Genomic DNA, 19,275 nt, shown 5'->3' with positions numbered 1-19,275 from the left:
TCCCAGCTGAGGCAGGGCCCACAGCACCTCGGGGCAGCTCAAGTTTGGCTAAGTTGTGGTGAGGGAGCTTCCCTTCTCCCTCCCAGCCTGGGGTTTAACCTGACCCTAGGGTTGTTCTCTGACACACGGTCGCACACACACCCCTCTCTCCTCCCACAGCTTAGCATGAATCTTTGCTTCTTATTTTCTTGATTTGTCTTTGTTGATGTTTTTATTTGCGGGCTGGCTGAGCCAAAGGGTCAGAAATCTGCCTTTGCCCCAACCACTTGGCATTCTGGTTTTGGTGTATGTGTAGTTTTGAGTTTTTCTATGCTGGTTGTATTTATATTAAACCCCTGGTTGGTTTACACCTGTGTCCGTGCTGTCTTGCGCCAGCTGTGGGCTTGTCTTACAGTGGTGGAGTGAGCAGCTGCTACGGGGCAAGTGCTTCCCCACATCAGTGTGCCGATCCTGAGCATCTTCTTGTGCACAATAGGATATTTTAAATTCCCAGCCTCTCTAGGGATCCAGCCCAGAAAGCAAGACTCTTGTCCGCTGAGAACCCATCCTGAGATTCGGCTCATTCCCTCAGTCACTGTCATCCTCAGTCTCCTCCTCCTCCTGAGCTGTGGCGTCCTCTCCCTCCTCCCTCAGTCCTGCAAAGAAGTCATCCGTGCTCCAGGCCTTGCTGCTCAGCGCCCGTAGTGGCCCTCCCTTTTTCTTGCGCCGGCGGTAGTCATCCACCACCAAAGCCCGCAGCTGGGCCATGTCCCAAAACTTGAGGCGCTGGTCATGGCCACTGCTGGCCAGGAAGCGGCCACAGTGGGAGAGGGCTAGCTTCTCCACAGGTTCCCCGGCATGTTGGCCCACACTGCCCACCACTCGGTTTGGCAGGATGTTGACAGCCCTGGACAGAAAGAAAAGTGTTTGGTGTGGGCCGGTTAGGTCTGCCCTTCCTATGACTGGAGGGCCATCCGGCTTCTCTCACCTGATGACTCCATCAGTGGAGCCGGTACACAGCAGACTCTCAGTGACTGGAACCATGCAGTCAATGGACTCAGCTCTCAGGGCAAAGCGGTCACTTGTGGCCCCAAAGCCATCCCAGTTGAAGAGGTAGATGGTACCTTCACTGGAGCCACAGGCCACCTTCTTCCCACACTGCAGGGAAACAGGGCAAACCATGTTTGTGGAGCCACATCAAACCAAGTCCCTATCGCACACCCCCATCCCGCCCCACCCAGCTGTACTTTCATAAGTGTGACAGAGGTCAGGTCTCCAGACTGAGGCTCGGAGAGCAACTCGAACCGGCGTCGTCTGATGTTGAAGACACCAAGGCAGCCATCTCCGCTGTAGAGAGAGCAAAGCAGCAGGCTTGGCTGGAGGTACCCACCAAGGGAAACATTTAACACAGGGAAGGGAGGGGATGCAGCTTCGAGGCTGTACCTGGCTGTCAGCAGCAGCTTCTTGGCTGGGTCCAGAGCCATGTCAGCAATGTACTCCTCATGCTGCCGCATATCCATTAAGGGGCCCTGCTTCCGCTGGTCCCAGAGGCGGATGCCACCTGTGTCATCCCCAGTTGCCAGAACATTCTCATCCACCAGCAGCAGGCTGTTGATGGGGGCACTAGAGACACAGATACAGAACTTCTTCGAGCACCTTTGTCCCAGTAGGGATGTACCAATCAATCCTTACCCTTTTGTCTCAACACACAGTTGGCTTCCCCTTACCCGTGAGCCTTGGAAATGCGTCTTTGCAGTCGTCCCAGCTCCACATCTAGAAAATGGATGGCTTTGTCCTTGGACACAGTAACAAGCTCTGTGGGGAGGGAGGGGGAAATGCCCAGGTCATGGTGCTGTTCATTGCTCCCTTCCCACCACCACACTGCTGGCTGCCTTTCCTAATACTCACTCTGCCCATCTTCAGAGAAGACAACGGCTCGGCAGGACTTGAGGTGGTGACCTGAGGACCAGTGCTCCTTGGTTTCTCCCTCTTGGCAAGAGTAGGAAAAGCTGGGGAGAATGGAAGAAGAGTGAATGACTCCAGACCTCACCTGGGAGTATAGAGACCAACTAGCCAAACTTCCACCTACCTAGGAGTTCCTGCTTGTACACCTCCAAGCCCAAGGAGCTTACCATCCCATTTTCTTTTTTTAAAAATGAATAGGTATTTATATTATTATTTTCTTTAATATTTATTTATTTATTTTGTCTGTGCTGGGTCTTAGTTGCAGCACGCAGGATCTTCGTTGCGGCATGCATGCGGAATCTGGTTCCCCGACTAGGGATTGAACCTGGCCCCCTGCATTGGGAGCGTGGAGTCTTACCCACTGGACCACGAGGGAAGTCCTCCATTTTCCCATCTTCAATGAGCTTCAAATGTGAGGTCTTTTTTTCATTCAATGTACATTTTTGTGACCTCACCCCACCCCTCTTCATCATCTTTGAAAGCCATAACCTGGGGAAAGATTAGGTCTGAATCACTCTGGAGGTCCAAAAATAGTTGATGACAGAACAGCCCAGAAGCTGGAAATGTAAAGATGAGTAAGACAGGGATATTACACTCCAGGTCTACGGGAGCTAAAGAAAGCCACAATTAATTACGGCACATCGGGCTTCCCTGGTGGCGCAGTGATTAAGGATCTGCCTGCCAATGCAGGGCACATGGGTTCGAGCCCTGGTCTGGGAAGATCCCACATGCTGTGGAACAACTAAGCCCGTGCACCACAGCTACTGAGCCTGCGAGCCACAACTACTGCAGCCCACGCGCCTAGAGCCCATGCTCCCAACAAGAAAAGCCACCGCAATGAGAAGCCTGCGCACCACAACGAAGAGTAGCCCCCGCTCGCCGCAACCAGAGAAAAGCCCGCGTGCAGCAACGATGACCCAACGCAGCCAAAAAAAAAAAAAAAAAAAAAAAATTACGGCACATTGTGAACACGTGTGGCGGAAGGATGACAAGGGAGGTAGAGCAGAGAGGCACCAGCCTGTAAGCTCAGCTTTGAGGCAAGTACCTGTCAGAGATTATCCCTAGTGTCTGCCTCAGCAGATCTTCAAAAAGGGCTGAATGAATAAGTGCTTACTTGCTAGTTGAGTTCCAGGCAGGCAGAGCTGGGTCTACTTATTGTTTGTTCTGTCCCAGTGCCTAGCATGAAAAAGCTGCTTAATAAACACAGATTGAATGAATACTTTGGTAGGGAAGAGAGCCCTGGAAAGCTAACTAAGGTGATGACATGTGAGTTGGATCATGAAGAATACGTAGTTCACCTGGCAGAGAACAAAGGGCAGACACTGGAGGCAGATGCTGATGTCTCTCCCACGAGGAATGAGGACAGTTCCAGTGGGAAGAGAGAGGTATAGCTGAATCTAGTAAGATGGGCTGGACTAGGCTTGAGACAACCATGTAGGCCAGGCAGAAGTCTGAATTGAATCCTTTGGGAAAAAGGAACCTCTCTGCAATGGTCATGGGAGAAGTTTGAGGCCTCCAGAAGGCAGTGGCTGAAGGTAGAGAAGAGGAGACAAACAGAAGCCAGGGGTATGTGTGAAGAAAAGTCCAGAGTGACTCCCAAGTGTCTGGCACTGTAAACATGGATAAAAGTAGTAAACCTCTCTGCAAGGTATGTATTATGGTTCCCATTTTCTTTCATCCTTCCTTCCCGCCTTGCCTTCCCTGCCTGTCTACCTGCCTTTCTCTCTCTCTCTCTCCCTCCCTCCCTCTCTATTTTTTTTAATATAAATTTATTTGTTTTATTTATCTTTGGCTGCGTTGGGTCTTTGTTGCTGTGCGCGGCTTTCTCTAGCTGCGGCAAGCAGGGGCTATTCTTCGGTGCGGTGCGCAGGCTTCTCATTGCAGTGGCTTCTATTGTTGGGGAGCACGGGCTCTAGGCATGTGGGCTTCAGTAGTTGTGGCGCATGGGCTTAGTTGCTCCATGGCATGTGGGATCTTCCTGGGCCAGGGCTCGAACCCGTGTCCCCTGCATTGGTTGGCATATTCTTAACCACTGTGCCACCAGGGAAGCCCCCCTCTCCCTCTCTTTCTCTTTTTCTCTCTCTATCCCTTTCTCCCTCCCTCCCTTCCTCCCTTCCTTCTTTCCCTCCATCCCTCCCTCCTTCCTCAGAGCCACAGGGCTTGCAGGATCTTAGTTCCTGGGGCCCTGACAGTGAAAGCGGGGCCCTGGCAGTGAAAGCGCGGAGTCCTAACCATGGGACCGCCAGAGAATTCTTTACTGTTCCCATTTTCAAAGATGAAAATCAGAAATTAACTTGCCCAAGGCCATTGCAGCTAATGAGGGGTTTGGGGTTTAAATTCATTAAGTAAATCTGATAGCACAACTCTCCTGGTTAAGGCCTTCAATGGCTTTTCACTGCTTCTAGCCTACATCTTTTATTCAAAATCAAACGTGTATTGAGCACTAACCCTGGGCTAGAAGCAGGAGATAAAATGGAGAACTAAAGAGACTACAGATTACACTCCAGAACATTGTTTTTCAGACTCTAGTCATGACCCATTACTGAGCTGCAATCAGATTTTCTGTGTGCCCGCAATAACAGAATAAAATAAACCAGAAAATATTAGAGTGCATCACACATAATATAAAAGCTATTTTTACTGTGGGGCGAGGTCAAAAAAGTTTAAAAAACATTTTTTTAGTGGAGGAGACAGTGTTCAAATAATTATGCAAACGGATGTATGATTACACACCATTATGTAGTTTATGAGGAAAAGGTATCTGCTGCCAAGGCAGCATTTAACAGGTAATCTAATTTAGTCTGAGGCATGTTTGAAGAGTGAAGAGATGCTGGGGACTCTGGGACAATAGGTGCAAGTGAGGGAAATTCCAGGAAGAAGGAATAACATGTGCAAAGGAGCTGAGGCTTCAAGGTACATTAAAAAGGTAACGATGAATAAGCACAGAAAACAAAATAAAGTGAGCAAGGGCCAGATAGTCAAAGCCCTTGAAAGCCGGATTAAGGAATCTCAATTTAATTCTAAAAGCAAAGGTAAACTATTGAAGGGTTTTAATCAAGGAAGTGAGGTGGTTGGATTTGTGTTTTTGAAAGATCAATTAAAATGGGCAAGAAGCGAAAGCAGGGGGCCCAGTTGGTTCTGTTTCAGGATCAGTACAATATTTCGGTGGGAAATAACAGTGTCCTGAACGCCTGCCTGTCCGGGCTCCGTCACGACTTTCCAGCCACTTTGTCTCTCAGTTCTTTCGATAGATTTGTGTGGTAACTTGCTTAAAGGCGAATGTTATTAAACGAAATGGACAAGACTGAGTCTTGTAAACTTAGTCTCCCTGTAACTTTCTCTCCTCATCCCAGCTCCATCGCTGCAGAGCTTCCAGACCGAGCAGCCCCACACCCACCACGCCCCCATCTCTGCCCCGCACTTACACGAACACGTCCCCGTCCACGTCCCCAGCCGCCAGGAGATCGCGGGCCGGATGGAACGCCAGTCCACTGGCCGGAGCGTCCAGCACGATATCTTCCGGAGTGTCCCGGATCCGGGCTGGGGCTTCCGTGGAGTCGGGGTCCTCCTCGTCTCTCCCATCCTCTGCGGGCCTCTCCTCACATGTGCGGTCCATGAACCAGAGGATCCGAGCCGCGCAGCAATTGGTAGGTAAACCCAAGAACCAGTCACTCGGCGGGAGGAGTGGCCCAGGGAACCGCTTCCGGGGTAGGGGGCCAGGCAGGAAGGGGCGTCAAGGCGTTCTCCGTAACCCGGAAAAGGCGGGGCCTGACTCAGCTGGTGGGAGGCACCGACCCGAGGAGCCCGGCCTCCTAATCAAGCTACTTCCCAGTGTTGCAGCGGAGGAGGTTCCTGTGTTAGATAGATGGCGCATCCATCAGTCCCCTCCTTGGTCACTTCACGTAAAGTCGAGAACTGCGTTTAAGTTCTTTCCCCTTTTCCTGAGCGGTGCTGACAGTTTGGTAGTGTCTCCCGCAATCAGTAAAGGATGACTGACTGCCTGCCTTCGGGAGAGAAGAGCGGGACGCCAGTCGTTCATGGTTTGGTGAAAGACCAAGACAAGCGACAGCCAGTTTGGTCAGTAAGCGACAAAAGCCCACGCCGCGAGAATTTGACCTGCGGGGCTCGTAGACAGCAGGCAGTACGCGCACACACTTAAGCTGCAGCCCTCCATGCTGAACATCCTCGTGGCCAAAGCAACAGCGCCCCGCCCGTTCCTACCGTTTGGCTACAGACCCTTAGCGGGACTGGGCCAGCAGTGCTCAGAGCTGGCAAGGAGTTGCTGAAAAGGAAAAATGGGCACAACAGTTGACGTTCTGGACATCCCGGTTACCAAAGGTTCCACAAAGATGAGAGCACTGTGTATGGTGGGGCAGATAAGGAGGAGCATGTGCTCCTGTCTGGATCTTGGTTACTTCCACAAGGCTTGGTGGTTCTTGCAGAAACTTAAACTGGCAGTCAACCCCCAGAAGGTCTCGATCTTAGTGACCCTCTAGGTACCTTCATCTGAGCCAGGTGGGTCTCTGTGACCTTTTTCCTAATTGTGACTGCTGCCTACAGCCATGACATCAGGGTGTCCCTTACTGTCTGAAATTAGCCATTCTAGGTGCTATTGCAGACAGTGCCCAATTTCAGCCTCCTAGGCGCCGTGCATAAAGCTGGCTTCCTCAAAAAGCTCTTGCCCTGTCAAGGTGAAAGTAACCAAAGGAAATGGCTAAAGTAGCCATCTAGCTCTTCTTGGATCTTGTAAGCCCACAGGTCTTAGCTCAGGGCAGGCAGTGGCAGCTATGGATCCAGCCAGAAAGAACTGGTGACCTTTGCTGATGAGTACCAGACCAAAGTGCTGGCAATGAGCCAAGAGGAAGAAAAGGGTGGGGATGGAGTGATTTGGAGGGCAGCCATCCCACCCTGGACCTTGGCAAACTTTCAGTGTGTTGAAGGGCACTAAACTCTTCTGGTCTAGGACAGGGATTCTCCAAGGCACTTCCCCTTCAACCAGGTAAGCAGTGATTTGTGCTTGGAATTACTAAAGATCCCAGAAGGGCAAAAATTTGTGAAGGGTTTTTGTTCCCAGGAGTATTTCTCATCAGGTGCCTTTACCTAGAGCCCAGTCCTGCACAACCTTGGGATCAGACTGGCAGCCCACTGGGCTGACACTAATTCCCAGGGAACCTCTGCCCTAAGACTGGGTCCCCGGATGGGCCCAGATGAGTCTGATATTTAAGACCAATCATCCTTAAGTTTCTCTATCCACCTCTTGCCTGACAGTGAGGGTCATTCTTCCCTCCTCCATTGGGCACCCTGGCTAGTATATGTCCTGCTTAGGAATCTAGAGCCACAGCTCAGGAAAGGACTGAGCTGACTTTCTCCATGTGATTTTTATACAATCACATGTATATGGAATTAGAAGCCCTCTTGGTGCATCTGGGCCCTCAACGTAGAGAAGATAAGAGAGCAGGTTAACCAATTTTAATGGAACCAAAAGATTATACAATGAAATTTTATATACATTCACAAAAAAAAAAAAACATCGTGCAACTTTTTTTGGAATTGTAGAAAGCGAGCAGTGGAGAGCACATCCTTGTGGAGATTATTCTTGGGGTTGGAACCAGAGATTAGTATTTTGGTCTTTTCACTTCAACCCTGCAATAGAAAGAGAAATGAGCATAAGATCAATACACTAAGCAGTTCTCACCAGTCTCACAGAGGAAGAATGCTGCTGCTCACCCATCGGCTTCCATCTTCTTCCTCTTTTCAATGATCTGCAAAAAGAACAGTTATAGTTGATGGTTATGCTGCCAGTCTAAGCTCACCTGAGACCCAAGGCTGACCTCTCTCCTACTTCCATGGCTCTCTGACCCAATGCCTGTTCCTGAATCTGTGGGCCAGTATCTCCTCCCAGCTGAAGCTCTCCCACCCAGAACCAGTCCCACTTACCGCACTAATCTTTTTCCATTGGCGATCAAGCTCTGCTTTGTCATTGGTTTCCTTAAAGCGCCTGGTTTTACGCCCTTCAGACATCTTGATGCCATACTGAAATGCAGCCCTGAGGGAAAAAAAGGGCAGTTGAGGGAAGAAGTCATCCGAGGTTGAATAGCAGTAGCAAGGTGTTCCCAGGAGACCCGGTGAGCAGAGAACCGATTTCAGAATGTTTCAGCCTCTAACCTGCTGTGGGCTAGTCCACCCCCACCACCATCCCTCTCCTCACTCTTAGCTGTATTTAGTAGCAAGACTCACTTGGGCAAAGCCTCCTTGTTGTTCATATACTCGCTGTATTCCTCCTGGGTATCAAAGTCCCAGCGGCCTAAAGGGCCTTTCTTGTTACCCTGTTGCAGGACAGAATGGGGGGCAGGGAAGGAAAAGATGTCAGTGGAAATGAGATTTTAGCCCTTGATTAAAGCCAGGCTCTCCCATAATCCCAGGTTTTATCATTCATAAATCCTACCCTAATAAACAATAATAAATGTTAACTGTGTACTTACTATGTGCCAGGCATCATTCTGAACACTAAACATGTATCTTATTTAATTCTCTCAAAAACTCTATTAAGAAAGAACTATAGTTCTCTCCATTTTTCTAATGAGGAAACTGAGGAAAAAGCAGTAAAGTAAGTTGGCTTGGTCACAAAACCAATACCTGGCAGAGCCAGGGTTAAGCAAGGCTCCAAGACAGAATTAAACCATGCTATTAAGCATTGCAGTACAGAGAAAACAAGGAAAAGTATATGACACTTCTTCACCCTTAATGGTGTTAGTGTTTGTTGGTGTTTTTGTTTGTTTGTTTTTGTTTTAAGGCTTACAGGAAAATGTCAATCCTGGCTAGAATAAAACTCAGTTTGTTTGTTTGTTTTCCAGTTATTTTCTAAAAACTGAAATTCCTTCTTCCCTTTCTACATGTGCACTAAAGGCCTGCTTACTCCCTAGGATGGAAATCAAAGCCTGGCACTTTACAGAAAATAAAAAGTAATATATTTATGGCCCTATCTCATTTGACTTTGTACAGATGCTTTAAAACAGTCAAGCTGCCCAGGACCCCACAATGCTGCTGTTCCTATTGCTGCAGCTGAAGGAAGATGAGGCCCAGAAAATGAAACAGATCATTTGGGAGGAGGGAAGGGGATATGCGCTAAAGAGTAACTGTCCCCACCCATCCTTCCAGCTCCACACCTGGTCCATTTTGCTATAATCCACCTCCTCGTCACTGTCCACAGCCATGTCATCCATCCTAAAGAGAAGCAACAGTTAAAGAGATGGTGCAGACCCAGACTCCTATGGTTCATGCAGAAACCTACCACTAAGAGGCTATATGCCTAGGAACAACCACCCCTCCTAGGCCTCCCACTCAGAGCCTAACAGAATACTTTACCCAGTAAGAAGTACCCCTGGGTCCCAACAAGTCAAATTTACACCTCACTCCCCCTCCCCCCCCCCCACCTTGTTCTGCAATCATCCCAGCCTCCCTTCTTTGTAACAGAGTCTCACGTACGTGGCTGGGTAGCACTCAGCATAGCTATTGGACATGCCAAAGAAATCTCCCAGCTGCTTCTTGTCTTCTGGCTTCTTCAGCATATGTTATGTTAAAGAAAATAATTCTCCCAATAGCAGAAAAACTTCAAGCAGGAAGGGCCAAGGGCTAGAAGCCCCAACATGAAAACTCTAAGGAGAGGGCTGTGAACATGAATGAGTCCTCTGAGAAAGGGGAAAGTCATGACTTCATCCTTGTCAAAATTCAGCACAAAAGGGAAAGAGCAAGATGGGGGCGGGGAGGTTGTGGGGAAGCAGGGAGGCAGGTGGAGTTGGAATGAACACGCTGAAATAAAGGATATGATTCAGTGCCTTCCCAGCCAGCAGATCCAGCAAACTTTTCATTGATCGACTTGATCAGCTCCTTGGCGGATCCGGGTCCTGGGCGAAAGAGAACTCTGTTCAGACTTTGAAATAAGGAGCTTACAACCTCTTCCCCACAACACACTTCCCACCTGTGCCTTTCATAACAACATTTTTTAAGCAACAGAACCCTTTATCTAACAAAGTTTTAATCAAATTCCAATTCAAAATGAGCTACTCTGCTTGAGATGCACTAGTGTGCCCAGAATACTGTCCACTCAACCTGCCCCACGTCTTCAGAACCCCACAGCTGGGAGAATTATATCAAACAGAGCAAATATGCCCTGCCCTTGCCCAGGAAGACAGACAGAACTCCAGACTCATCTTCTGTCTATTCCATAAAGCAAGACACGGATCTTCTGAGAACCCAGAACTAGGAAGTCCCCCAATCCCACCCTTGGCAACTCTGAGTTCTGGGTCAGACTCTCAGCCCAGAGGAAAGCAGCACTGCCAGAGCCAATGCAAGATGCCATGGGTAAAACTCACCTTTGTCAACATCCATGGGCTAGAAAGAAAACAGAAACTGAAGTGAGTGTCACCAGGAGGGATGCCCACTCATCTCTCCCTCAAGTTTGAATCAATTCCCTACCCTACCCCCTGCCCCCATTTCCAGGATGGTTCCTACCCTGGATTAACTGACCCAGTTGCTTCTGTGAAGCCATGAGCCACCTATATAACAGAGGGGTTTTGTACCTGGTTGGGCAGCCACAGAGATGGGCAGCTCCGCCACCTAGTGCCCGGGACTACATCTCACCTCATCGTCCACTTTTGGCTTCTCAAAGTAGCTGTGCCTCTTCTTCTCTTCTTCTCTCTCTCGGTCCCGCTCCCGCTCTCGATCGCGTTCTCGCTCTCTGTCACGGTCTCTGTCTCTCTCCCGATCACGCTCCCGTTCCCGGTATCTCTCCCGCTCCTTGTCTCGAGGTGTCTTGGTTGTGGAGGGCACATAATCCCCAATGTCTTCAAATATACTAGGAAAACAGAGATCCCTAGCTGACAAGGTCACACAAACTTCCATTTCCCCTGGCCATTTCTCCAGATTCTCACACCAAGGCCTCCCCCAAATGCCAAAGACAGGAAACCCAGAGGCCCTTCCTCCCTCAGATCAGGGGGCAAGGGCTAGGATACATACTTCATGTCAGCCTCAGGGGGTTTCTTCTCTTCCATTTTCCCTGTAACATAAAGAGAGGAGTGAGGAAGACACTCCTGAGTTATTTCCCACTCAGCCTCACCATGCTTTTCAGTTCTCAATGCCCTTTTAAACATCTTCTGTTTAAAAGATGGGACAACAAAAGCTACCCCACACTCCCCCTCCTCAAGCCTCAAAACTGACCACTGCTTCCTGGGTGGGTCGAGCAGACAGAACCTGGATGTAACCATCCCTTGCTAATGCTCCACTGCTCCCATTTTTCTCTGGTCCCCAGGAGCCTCCCAATGTTCTGGAAGCTCGAGGAGACCTTGGTTCCATCTCAGATGCCCCTCCAGGGGTAAGGTTTCTCTCCCTAACTCTCCAGATTACCTTTATCTTTCTTTTTGAGCTTCTTGTTGCGGGTACCCTGCCTCAGGTAGGAAAGGATCTGGGTGAGCTTGCTGATGACAATGTCATTTGTGGTCAGTGTGGTCTGGGCCTGAAAACCCCCAAGGAGCAAGAATGTTATCCCACTGAGCAGGACTCTCTTCATTTACTCATTCATTTACTTAACAAATTAACAAATTAAAGGATAAGTGAGAATTAAATAGGTGAAGACAGGGAAAGGAAGTGTTGTAAAAGGATATTCCAGACAGATGAAACTGCATACAACGGCCTGGGTCATAAGTAAATCTAGTACATTCAAGAAAGCCAGGATGACTGGAGAATAAACTGGGAAGCATGGTAGAAAGAGGCTGGAGAGGCCAGGAGTTACAGAGCCTCACAAACCATGATACAGACTTTGGCCTTGGGATTCCCTGGTGGCGCAGTGGTTAATAATCTGCCTGCACGGGTTTGAGCCCTGGTCAGGGAAGATCCCACATGCCAGGGAGCAACAAAGCCCGTGCACCGCAACTACTGAGCTTGCGCTCTGGAGCCCGCAAGCCACAACTACTGAAGCCCGCGCGCCTACAGCCCGTGCTCCGCAACAAGAGAAGCCACTGCAACGCAAAGCCCGGGCACCACAATGAAGAGGGGCCCCCGCTCACCGCAACTAGAGAAAGCCTGCACACAGCAACAAAGACCCAATGCAGCCAAATATAAACTGATTAATTAAAAAAAAAAAAAGATTTTGGTCTTTATCCTAACACTAAAATACCATCAAGGGGCTTCCCTGGCAGTCCAGTGGTTAAGAATCCACCTTCCAATGCAGGGAACACGGGTTCTACCCCTGGTTGGAGAAGTAAGATCCCACATGCTATGGAACAACTAAGCCCCTGCGCCACAACTACTGAGCACGTGAACCACAACTATAGAGCCCGTGTACTGCAACAAAGATCCTGCAAAACTAAGACCCGATGCAGCCAAAAATAAAATAAATAAATATTTTTTAAAAATAAAGAAACCAAAAAAATAAAAATAAAGAAACCATCAAATCTTCTAAACCGGGGGCAGGGCATATATGGGAAATCTCTGTACCTTCCTCTCAATTTTGCTGTGAACTTTTTTTTTTAATTAATTAATTATTTATTTATTTCTGGCTACATTGGGTCTTTGTTGCTGTGCACGGGCTTTCTCTAGCTGCAGCGAGCGGGGGCTACTCTTCATTGCGGTGCGCGGCCTTCTCATTGCGGTGGCTTCTCTTATTGCGGAGCATGGGCTCTAGGCACGCGGGCTCCAGTAGTTGTGGCTTGTGGGGTCGAGGGCGCAGGCTCAGTAGTTGTGGCACACGGGCTTAGTTGCTCCGCGGCATGTGGGATCTTCCTGGACCAGGGCTCGAACCCGTGTCCCCTGCATTGGCAGGCAGATTCTTAACCACTGCACCACCAGGGAAGCTCTGCTGTGAACTTTAAACTGCTCTAAAAAATTATCTTAAAAAAAAAAAAAATGACAGTAGTGAAGGCAGAAAAAAAAAAAACCTTCTAAACCATGATGAGAAAAAGTCATGCTGTTAAATGATCACTCTGGCCATGTGTAAAAATGATAATGGAAAAGGGGACGGAAAGATGTGGGGAGTGGTAACGGCTAAAGAGTACAGGGTTTCTTTTTGGGGTGATGAAAATGTTTTAAAATTGATTCTGATGCCGGTTGTACAATTCTATGAAAATACTAAAAGCCACTGAATTGTACACTTTAAAGGGGTGAACTGTTTGGTATGTGACTTACATCTCAACAATACTAAAAATAAATAGAATATTGGAAGGGAACCACAGTGGAAGTGGGGAAACCAACTAGGAGCCCCTTTTAATAGTTCCAACAAGAGATGATGACTTTTTTTTTTTTTGGCCATGCTGCACAGGATGTGGGATTTTATTTCCCCAACCAGGAATCGAACCCATGCTCCCTGCATTGGAAGTAGAGTCTTAACCACTGGATCACTAGGGAAGTCCCAAGAGATGATGGCTTAGACTGGAATGTTATTGTGTTATTGGTGGAGATAGAGAAAAGTGAATGGATTCAACTGAGATTTAGGAGGTTAAAAGGTGGGCAGGCCTTGGTTAAATGTGGTAGATGAGGCTCAGGGCAGAAGTGGAGCTGATTCCCAGGTTTGAGGCTCACGTAGCAGGCTCTCGGGACTTGGGTCACTCACCTCCATGGTGGGGCAATCAGCTTTGCTGCGGATGAGAGTAGTGGGGATGTCAGTGTCAGCATACTCATCATCCAGGTCTACCACGTAGGCCATGCGGCCTGGAAGAAACAGCTCATTCCGCTCATATGCTTTGCTCTTGAAGAGCATGCGGTAAACATTTCGGCCTACAAAAAAGAGTAAGAGCAGCAAGTAGCCAGTGAGAAACTTCTACAATAACAGCTACTGTTTACTAAGTGGTTACTGTGTGCCAGCCACCATGCCAAGTGTTATGCTTGCTTTGCTTCATTCAGTCTTCACAACAGCCCCGTGAGGTGGTCATTATTATCTCCTTTTAGCTGATAAGAATACTAAGGCTGAGAAGTAAGGGTTTTACTACCACTTAAGTCATATGACTATTGCAAGTCCTATAGCTACTAAGCGACAGAACAAAGAATGGGACCCCGGCCGTTTAACTCCAAAGCCTGAGCTCTTATCCACCCTTCCTACATTGCCTTCTCAAGGGCACTATGTGCCTAGCATTGTATTAGGCCCTGTGAGGAAGAAGGATGAAGTTTAAGGTAATACTGATGAAGACGGGAAAAAATAGCTCTACTATATGCTCAGTGTGATAGGCATGTTGCATGTATTATTTCTCTTCGTCCCAGTAATCCCATGAGGTGAACGTTAACCCCATTTTTGCAAGTGGACAAACAGAAGCTGAGAAGTTAAGTTGGTTGCACCCAAAATCACATGCTTAGTGTGATTTCATTACAGGATTCAAATGCAGGTTTCTGAATTCTGAGTTTTTAATCATCAACCATGCTACCTCCCATATGGATAAGCCCAAATCTGAAAGAGCTTCCAACCTAACTGAGGGGATATTAGTAATATATATGAAATAACTAAGTCTACATCTGAGTTCTATTAGAGTATTTTGTGGGAAGTAGCTGGTTTGGGGACAAAAAAGAGATAAAAGTAGATTGAGGGAAAGGGGAAGCATATTCCATCCAGAGCACTAAATTCCTTACAATTCCCCTGGAATGCACAGCCACTAGTGTAGAAATTCTGTACTCACCCAAACGTGTTTTAAATTCTATTTTATTTTCAGGATCCTCATCTTTCCTGAAAAGACAAAAAGAACATTTTTGCTAAATGAGTTCCTACTTTTGGCCCCTCCTTTCTAAACTCTCAAGCTCTCCCTGATGTTTATTTACTTGGTTTCCTTCTGGGGCTTTTCCATCAGTTCTTCCTCCTCTTTCTCTTTGCTGGCAATTTCTGCTCGTACCTAACAGGAAAGCAAGTAAGGTTTAGACATTTATTCACTTTACATATCCTTACTGAACACCATTATACCACACTGTGCCAGGAACTAAGAACTCAATACTGAACAAAACAATATAGTCCTTGCCCTAATGGAGCTTATAAAAAGAGAGACAGACAAATTAAACAATTAAACAACAAAGTGTGATAAATGCTGTAAGTAAAACAGAAGAGCTATGCAAGGGTGCAGGTAGTGGGAGGTGAGGAGTGGGGAGACTTAACAATACACAGGTGATCAGGGAAGGTTTGTTTACCCAAGAAGATAAAACTGAGGCTGAGACTTGAAGGATGAATAGCAATTAGTCCTACAGAGGGGACACTGTTAGTTCTTCTACATGGTCTGAACTAACAGCAGTCTCCCTCCTCACCCCAAAAGGTGAGCATTCAGCATGCTAGTATTACTCTCCATCTACCAACCAAGCTCACCTTCTGAAGCAGAGCAAAATCCAAGCCTTTCACCAAATGGGTGTGTTCCATGTCACCACCCAAAAATTTGGACTCCTGGATCAACTGTCTTCTCTTCTCTGCAGCTGATTTGTCCCTGTAGAATGAAAGAGGCCACATAAGAACCATCCTTTGTGGGTGGCAAGTGCCTCTTGAAATGGCTTGGCATGGGGAAATGGCTTTCCAGAGCAAGGAAAATGTGAGGAAGAATTCATACTGCCATTGTATGACTTTGCAATGCTGAGGGAACCATGCCCTGGCCCACTCGGTACTCACGCCTCAGCAGTGGGGCCCACAGCCCTGTAGTTAGCTGTGGTGCTGATCAGCTCAGTTTCCTCATAATCTTTGTTCACTCCATCCCGCCGTTCCTTGGCACGGTCCCGGTACTTCTCTGCTAGTTCTCTTTCTCTCTCAATTTCTTGTTGGCGAAGTTTGGCATAATAACTGTGACCAGGGAAAGGCAAATGTGTAAGGCTCAGCAGAACTGTTCCTGCCTGTTTCCCTATACCTTCACCCAACTCTCTATGCTGAAAGCTCATATATGTCCTCATAGAACTGCTGGCCACCTCTTGATATTCCTCAAAAACAGAACTACAGCATCTTCCAGCTCACAGATACACTGTTCTAATGCCACCATAGTATACTCCAACTGTCACTTCAGAATCCTTTGATGTCACCTAACTCTACATCACCGAGTCTCTACAAGTATGAGACTTTACCATACGGCAACCAGGAAGTCTCTGAGTTTTTATCACGTTCCAAATATCACCTGAAAATATATCATTCCTTGCCAGTCCTCAAGAAAAGAGAAAAAAGCAAAGTACCAGGTCTAGGAAGCTTAGTATCATATAAATAATAGCAATGACAATGATAACTGACAGCAGCCAAAATTAACTGGGTGGTTACTATATGCCAGGCACTGGTACTAAGTGTTTACATGGACTATCACAGTTGATCCTCATGACAACCTGGTAACAGTTATTATCACTATCTTGATTCCACCCATGAAAATATTGAGGATTAGAGAGGTTAAACAAAATGCCCACAGCATCCAGCTAGAAACTGGTAAAGATGAGATTAAAACACAAGCTGACTCCAAAGCCCTAAACAGCCATTCTAAATATCATTCCTCTCCACTATGAAAGCAGAGACTCTCAAGACAAGGAAGGAAAACCTCAGTCTCTTGCCTCATAACTAGCCCCTACTCCTTTTCCCCGAACAGTATCCATCATAAAACCCAACACTCTTCCATCCTTCCTTTACCTTTTCTTTTTTCTCCTTCGTGCAGCTGGATCTTCATCCTCATTGTACTCCCTTGGCATCCTAGAAAAGAAAGAAATTCACTGATTGTGAAATATTGCCACAGCCCCAGAAACCCCAAGAAGTGGCTTTGAGGACTGAAGAAAGGCTTAGAATACTGACCACAGCAATAGCTGACCAGTTTCAATCAGGCAGAGATCCATGTCAATATTTGTAGGTGAGTGGTTCTCAAGCTTTAGAAAGCATCACAACCACCTGAAGGACTGTTAAAATTATATATTCCCAAATATCTGCCCTAGAATTTGAGTCCATGGGGCTAGAATGGACCCAGAAATCTACTTATTTAAGCACCAGCAGCAACTCTAGTACAAATGGTCCATGGAACATACTCTGAGAAAAAATGAGATCCCCATGGGACTTCCCGGGTAGTCCAGTGGCTAAGACTCCATGCTCCCAATGCAAGGGGCCCAGGTTCAATCCCTGGTCAAGGAACTAGATCCCACATGCCGCAACTAAGAGTTCACACGCCACAACTAAAAATCCTGCATGCAGCAACTGAAAGATCCCGTGTGCCACAACTAAGACCCAGCACAGCCAAATAAATAAGTAAATATTTTTTAAAAAATGAGATCCATACAGCATCCCAGTCTTTCCTGGAGCTTCAATCTCAAAAGGCAGAGAATCAGAACCATGGACCTCAAAAGAGAACTAGCTTTCCAGTTCCTAAGATAACTAGTTCAATAAATTTTCCATAGGAAGGAGATGGGAAACAGATTGGATCACCCCAGAACTTACTCATGGTGACGTGACTTAGAGGGTGGTGCAGAAGCAGGTGCAGCCCTTGGGGTCATGAGAAGTTTCCTGAAGTCTTCATTAGTGAGTTTTGATCTAGAGGGCGAAAATTTTAAACATTAGTACCCAATAAGAATTGGAAAAGGAATATGTAAAAAATATGGTTCACTTTACTAGAAATCAGAGAAAAACAAATTAAAACAAAGAACATGCCACTTTTAATGCATCAGACTGTTAACGATTAAAAAGTTTGATAAATTGGACTTCTCTGGTGGCACAGTGCTTAAGAAACCGCCTGCCAACGCAGGGGACACTGGTTCGAGCCCTGGTCTGGGAAGATCCCACGTGCCACAGAGCAACTGAGGCCGTGCGCCACAACTACTGAGCCTGTGCTCTAGAGCCTGCAAGCCACAACTACTGAGCCCGCGTGCCTAGAGCCCGTGCTCCGCAACAAGAGAAGCCACCACAATGAGAAGCCCGTACACTGCAACGAAGAGTAGCCCCCGCTTGCCACAACTAGAGAAAGCCCTCGTGCAGCAATAAAGACCCAATGCAGCCAAAAATAAATAAATTACTAAAAAAAACCCAACACGGGTGGCAAAGTTGATATATAGACAATATATCACTGATTAATTTTAATATTTTAATTCACAAAGCAATGATGTATTTTACTCAGATATGAATGTGTGTACACAAATGCATTTAAAAAGAGTAGGACAAAAAGATAAGTGTAAAAAAGGTAACGGTGGTTACTTCTAAGAAAGGGGATGGAATTGGGGATGTTATCAAAGACAACATTACCCTTATTCTGATGTTTTAATTTTCTACAAGAATTAATTCCTATATAACGTGTAATTAAACATCAATTTTAAAAACTAGCACTCTCCCTGCCTTAATTTCCCCTCTAATACTCTTACGCAGTTGGCCTGATCCAGTTAAAGTTCACAAAGATAAAGAGGCAAGCGGTATGATTTTTTGGTCATCCTTGCTGACAAGACATTCAGAATTCTTTCACCACCACCACCACCACCACTTTACTCATTACCCAGCTCATTCCCATGGTTCTACATCAAAACACTCACTGGTGGAAGGAGTGAGGATCGTCCACATCATGGCCATCTGGGGCCAAAGGGTTGGAGAACGGCTCGCCTAAGAAAAGGAATTGATGTTAATTTAATCAATCTCTTTAGAGTCAGGTCTTGTGCAAAAGTTGGGGATCTAGTAGTGAACAATACAGACGTCTTTTCCTGTCGAGTTGAGTTGCTCACAATCTAGTGAGGAAGAAAGGCAAGAACATCGACACTGACAATACAGGGTAACAAGTGAAGTAGGAAAATACAAGGAGCTATGGGAGCTCAGAGGAGGGGGCCCCTAAACCAGCGCTGGAGGATCAGCAAAAACTTCTTGAAGATGACACCTAAGATACTACACGAAAGATAAATTTACGGAACCAAAAATTAAGTGACGGGGTCTGGGGGTGGTTCACAGATAAATCTCATCTGTCGTGGGTTGGGGCAAGGACAAGATTGAGGGACAGTCTGGAGCTGCCCGGCCTCGCTCGGGGCCCAACTGCTTCGCCAGGCTACAAGCGTCACATCCCGGCCCGCCTCCACCCTCGCGCACACAGCCGGCTTAAATTCTGAGGCCAAAATAACGCGCCAAGTGTCCCGAGTCCCGCGGGGAAGAAAGGGCAGATGACCCGAGCCTTACTATCTCGCTCCGGCATTTCGTCCGCGGTATTTCAACCCAGCAACGACCGAGGACCCTACAACAACACGGCAGCGACAGGCGACTCCCCACAATGCACCTCAACAGTCCACCCACAGTGCCTTTCGTGCCCCAGCTTTTCCGCCGCAACGGAGGGCGGAGAAATCCGAGTAAGAGTTGACCTGTAATGCTTTTATGGCATTGGCTAAACTTGGCCCCGCCCCTTA

At 47.3% G+C, this 19,275-nt stretch overlaps 2 protein-coding genes across 2 annotated transcripts; both read right to left on the bottom strand.

The window, feature by feature from the left end:
* Window positions 1-192: 192 nt before the first annotated feature.
* Window positions 193-5,655, bottom strand: WDR55 (WD repeat domain 55). The gene is made up of 7 exons (XM_029216442.1): window positions 5,370-5,655; window positions 1,888-1,988; window positions 1,707-1,794; window positions 1,423-1,602; window positions 1,227-1,326; window positions 968-1,137; window positions 193-886 (listed from the first exon to the last, which is right to left on the bottom strand). The coding sequence occupies exons 1-7, from the start codon at window positions 5,558-5,560 to the stop codon at window positions 568-570; spliced, it is 1,149 nt and encodes a 382-aa protein (XP_029072275.1). The 5' UTR covers window positions 5,561-5,655; the 3' UTR covers window positions 193-567.
* Window positions 5,656-7,397: 1,742 nt separating this feature from the next.
* On the bottom strand, window positions 7,398-19,181 carry IK (IK cytokine). Its single transcript, XM_029219094.1, has 20 exons — window positions 19,052-19,181; window positions 18,424-18,490; window positions 17,345-17,437; window positions 16,553-16,612; window positions 15,566-15,733; window positions 15,272-15,386; window positions 14,740-14,810; window positions 14,601-14,647; window positions 13,547-13,710; window positions 11,347-11,455; window positions 10,960-10,999; window positions 10,585-10,798; window positions 10,317-10,335; window positions 9,770-9,848; window positions 9,430-9,510; window positions 9,111-9,168; window positions 8,182-8,270; window positions 7,882-7,990; window positions 7,672-7,706; window positions 7,398-7,587 (listed from the first exon to the last, which is right to left on the bottom strand). Exons 1-20 carry the CDS (start codon window positions 19,065-19,067, stop codon window positions 7,560-7,562), a joined length of 1,662 nt encoding a protein of 553 aa, XP_029074927.1. The 5' UTR covers window positions 19,068-19,181; the 3' UTR covers window positions 7,398-7,559.
* Between the last annotated feature and the right edge of the window lie 94 nt (window positions 19,182-19,275).

The sequence above is a fragment of the Monodon monoceros genome, unplaced genomic scaffold, assembly GCF_005190385.1.
Source record: "Monodon monoceros isolate NGI ecotype Baffin Bay Population unplaced genomic scaffold, NGI_Narwhal_1 Super_Scaffold_12, whole genome shotgun sequence".
NCBI classification, from domain to species: Eukaryota; Metazoa; Chordata; class Mammalia; order Artiodactyla; family Monodontidae; genus Monodon; species Monodon monoceros.
This window is presented reverse-complemented; position numbering and strand designations above follow the sequence as displayed.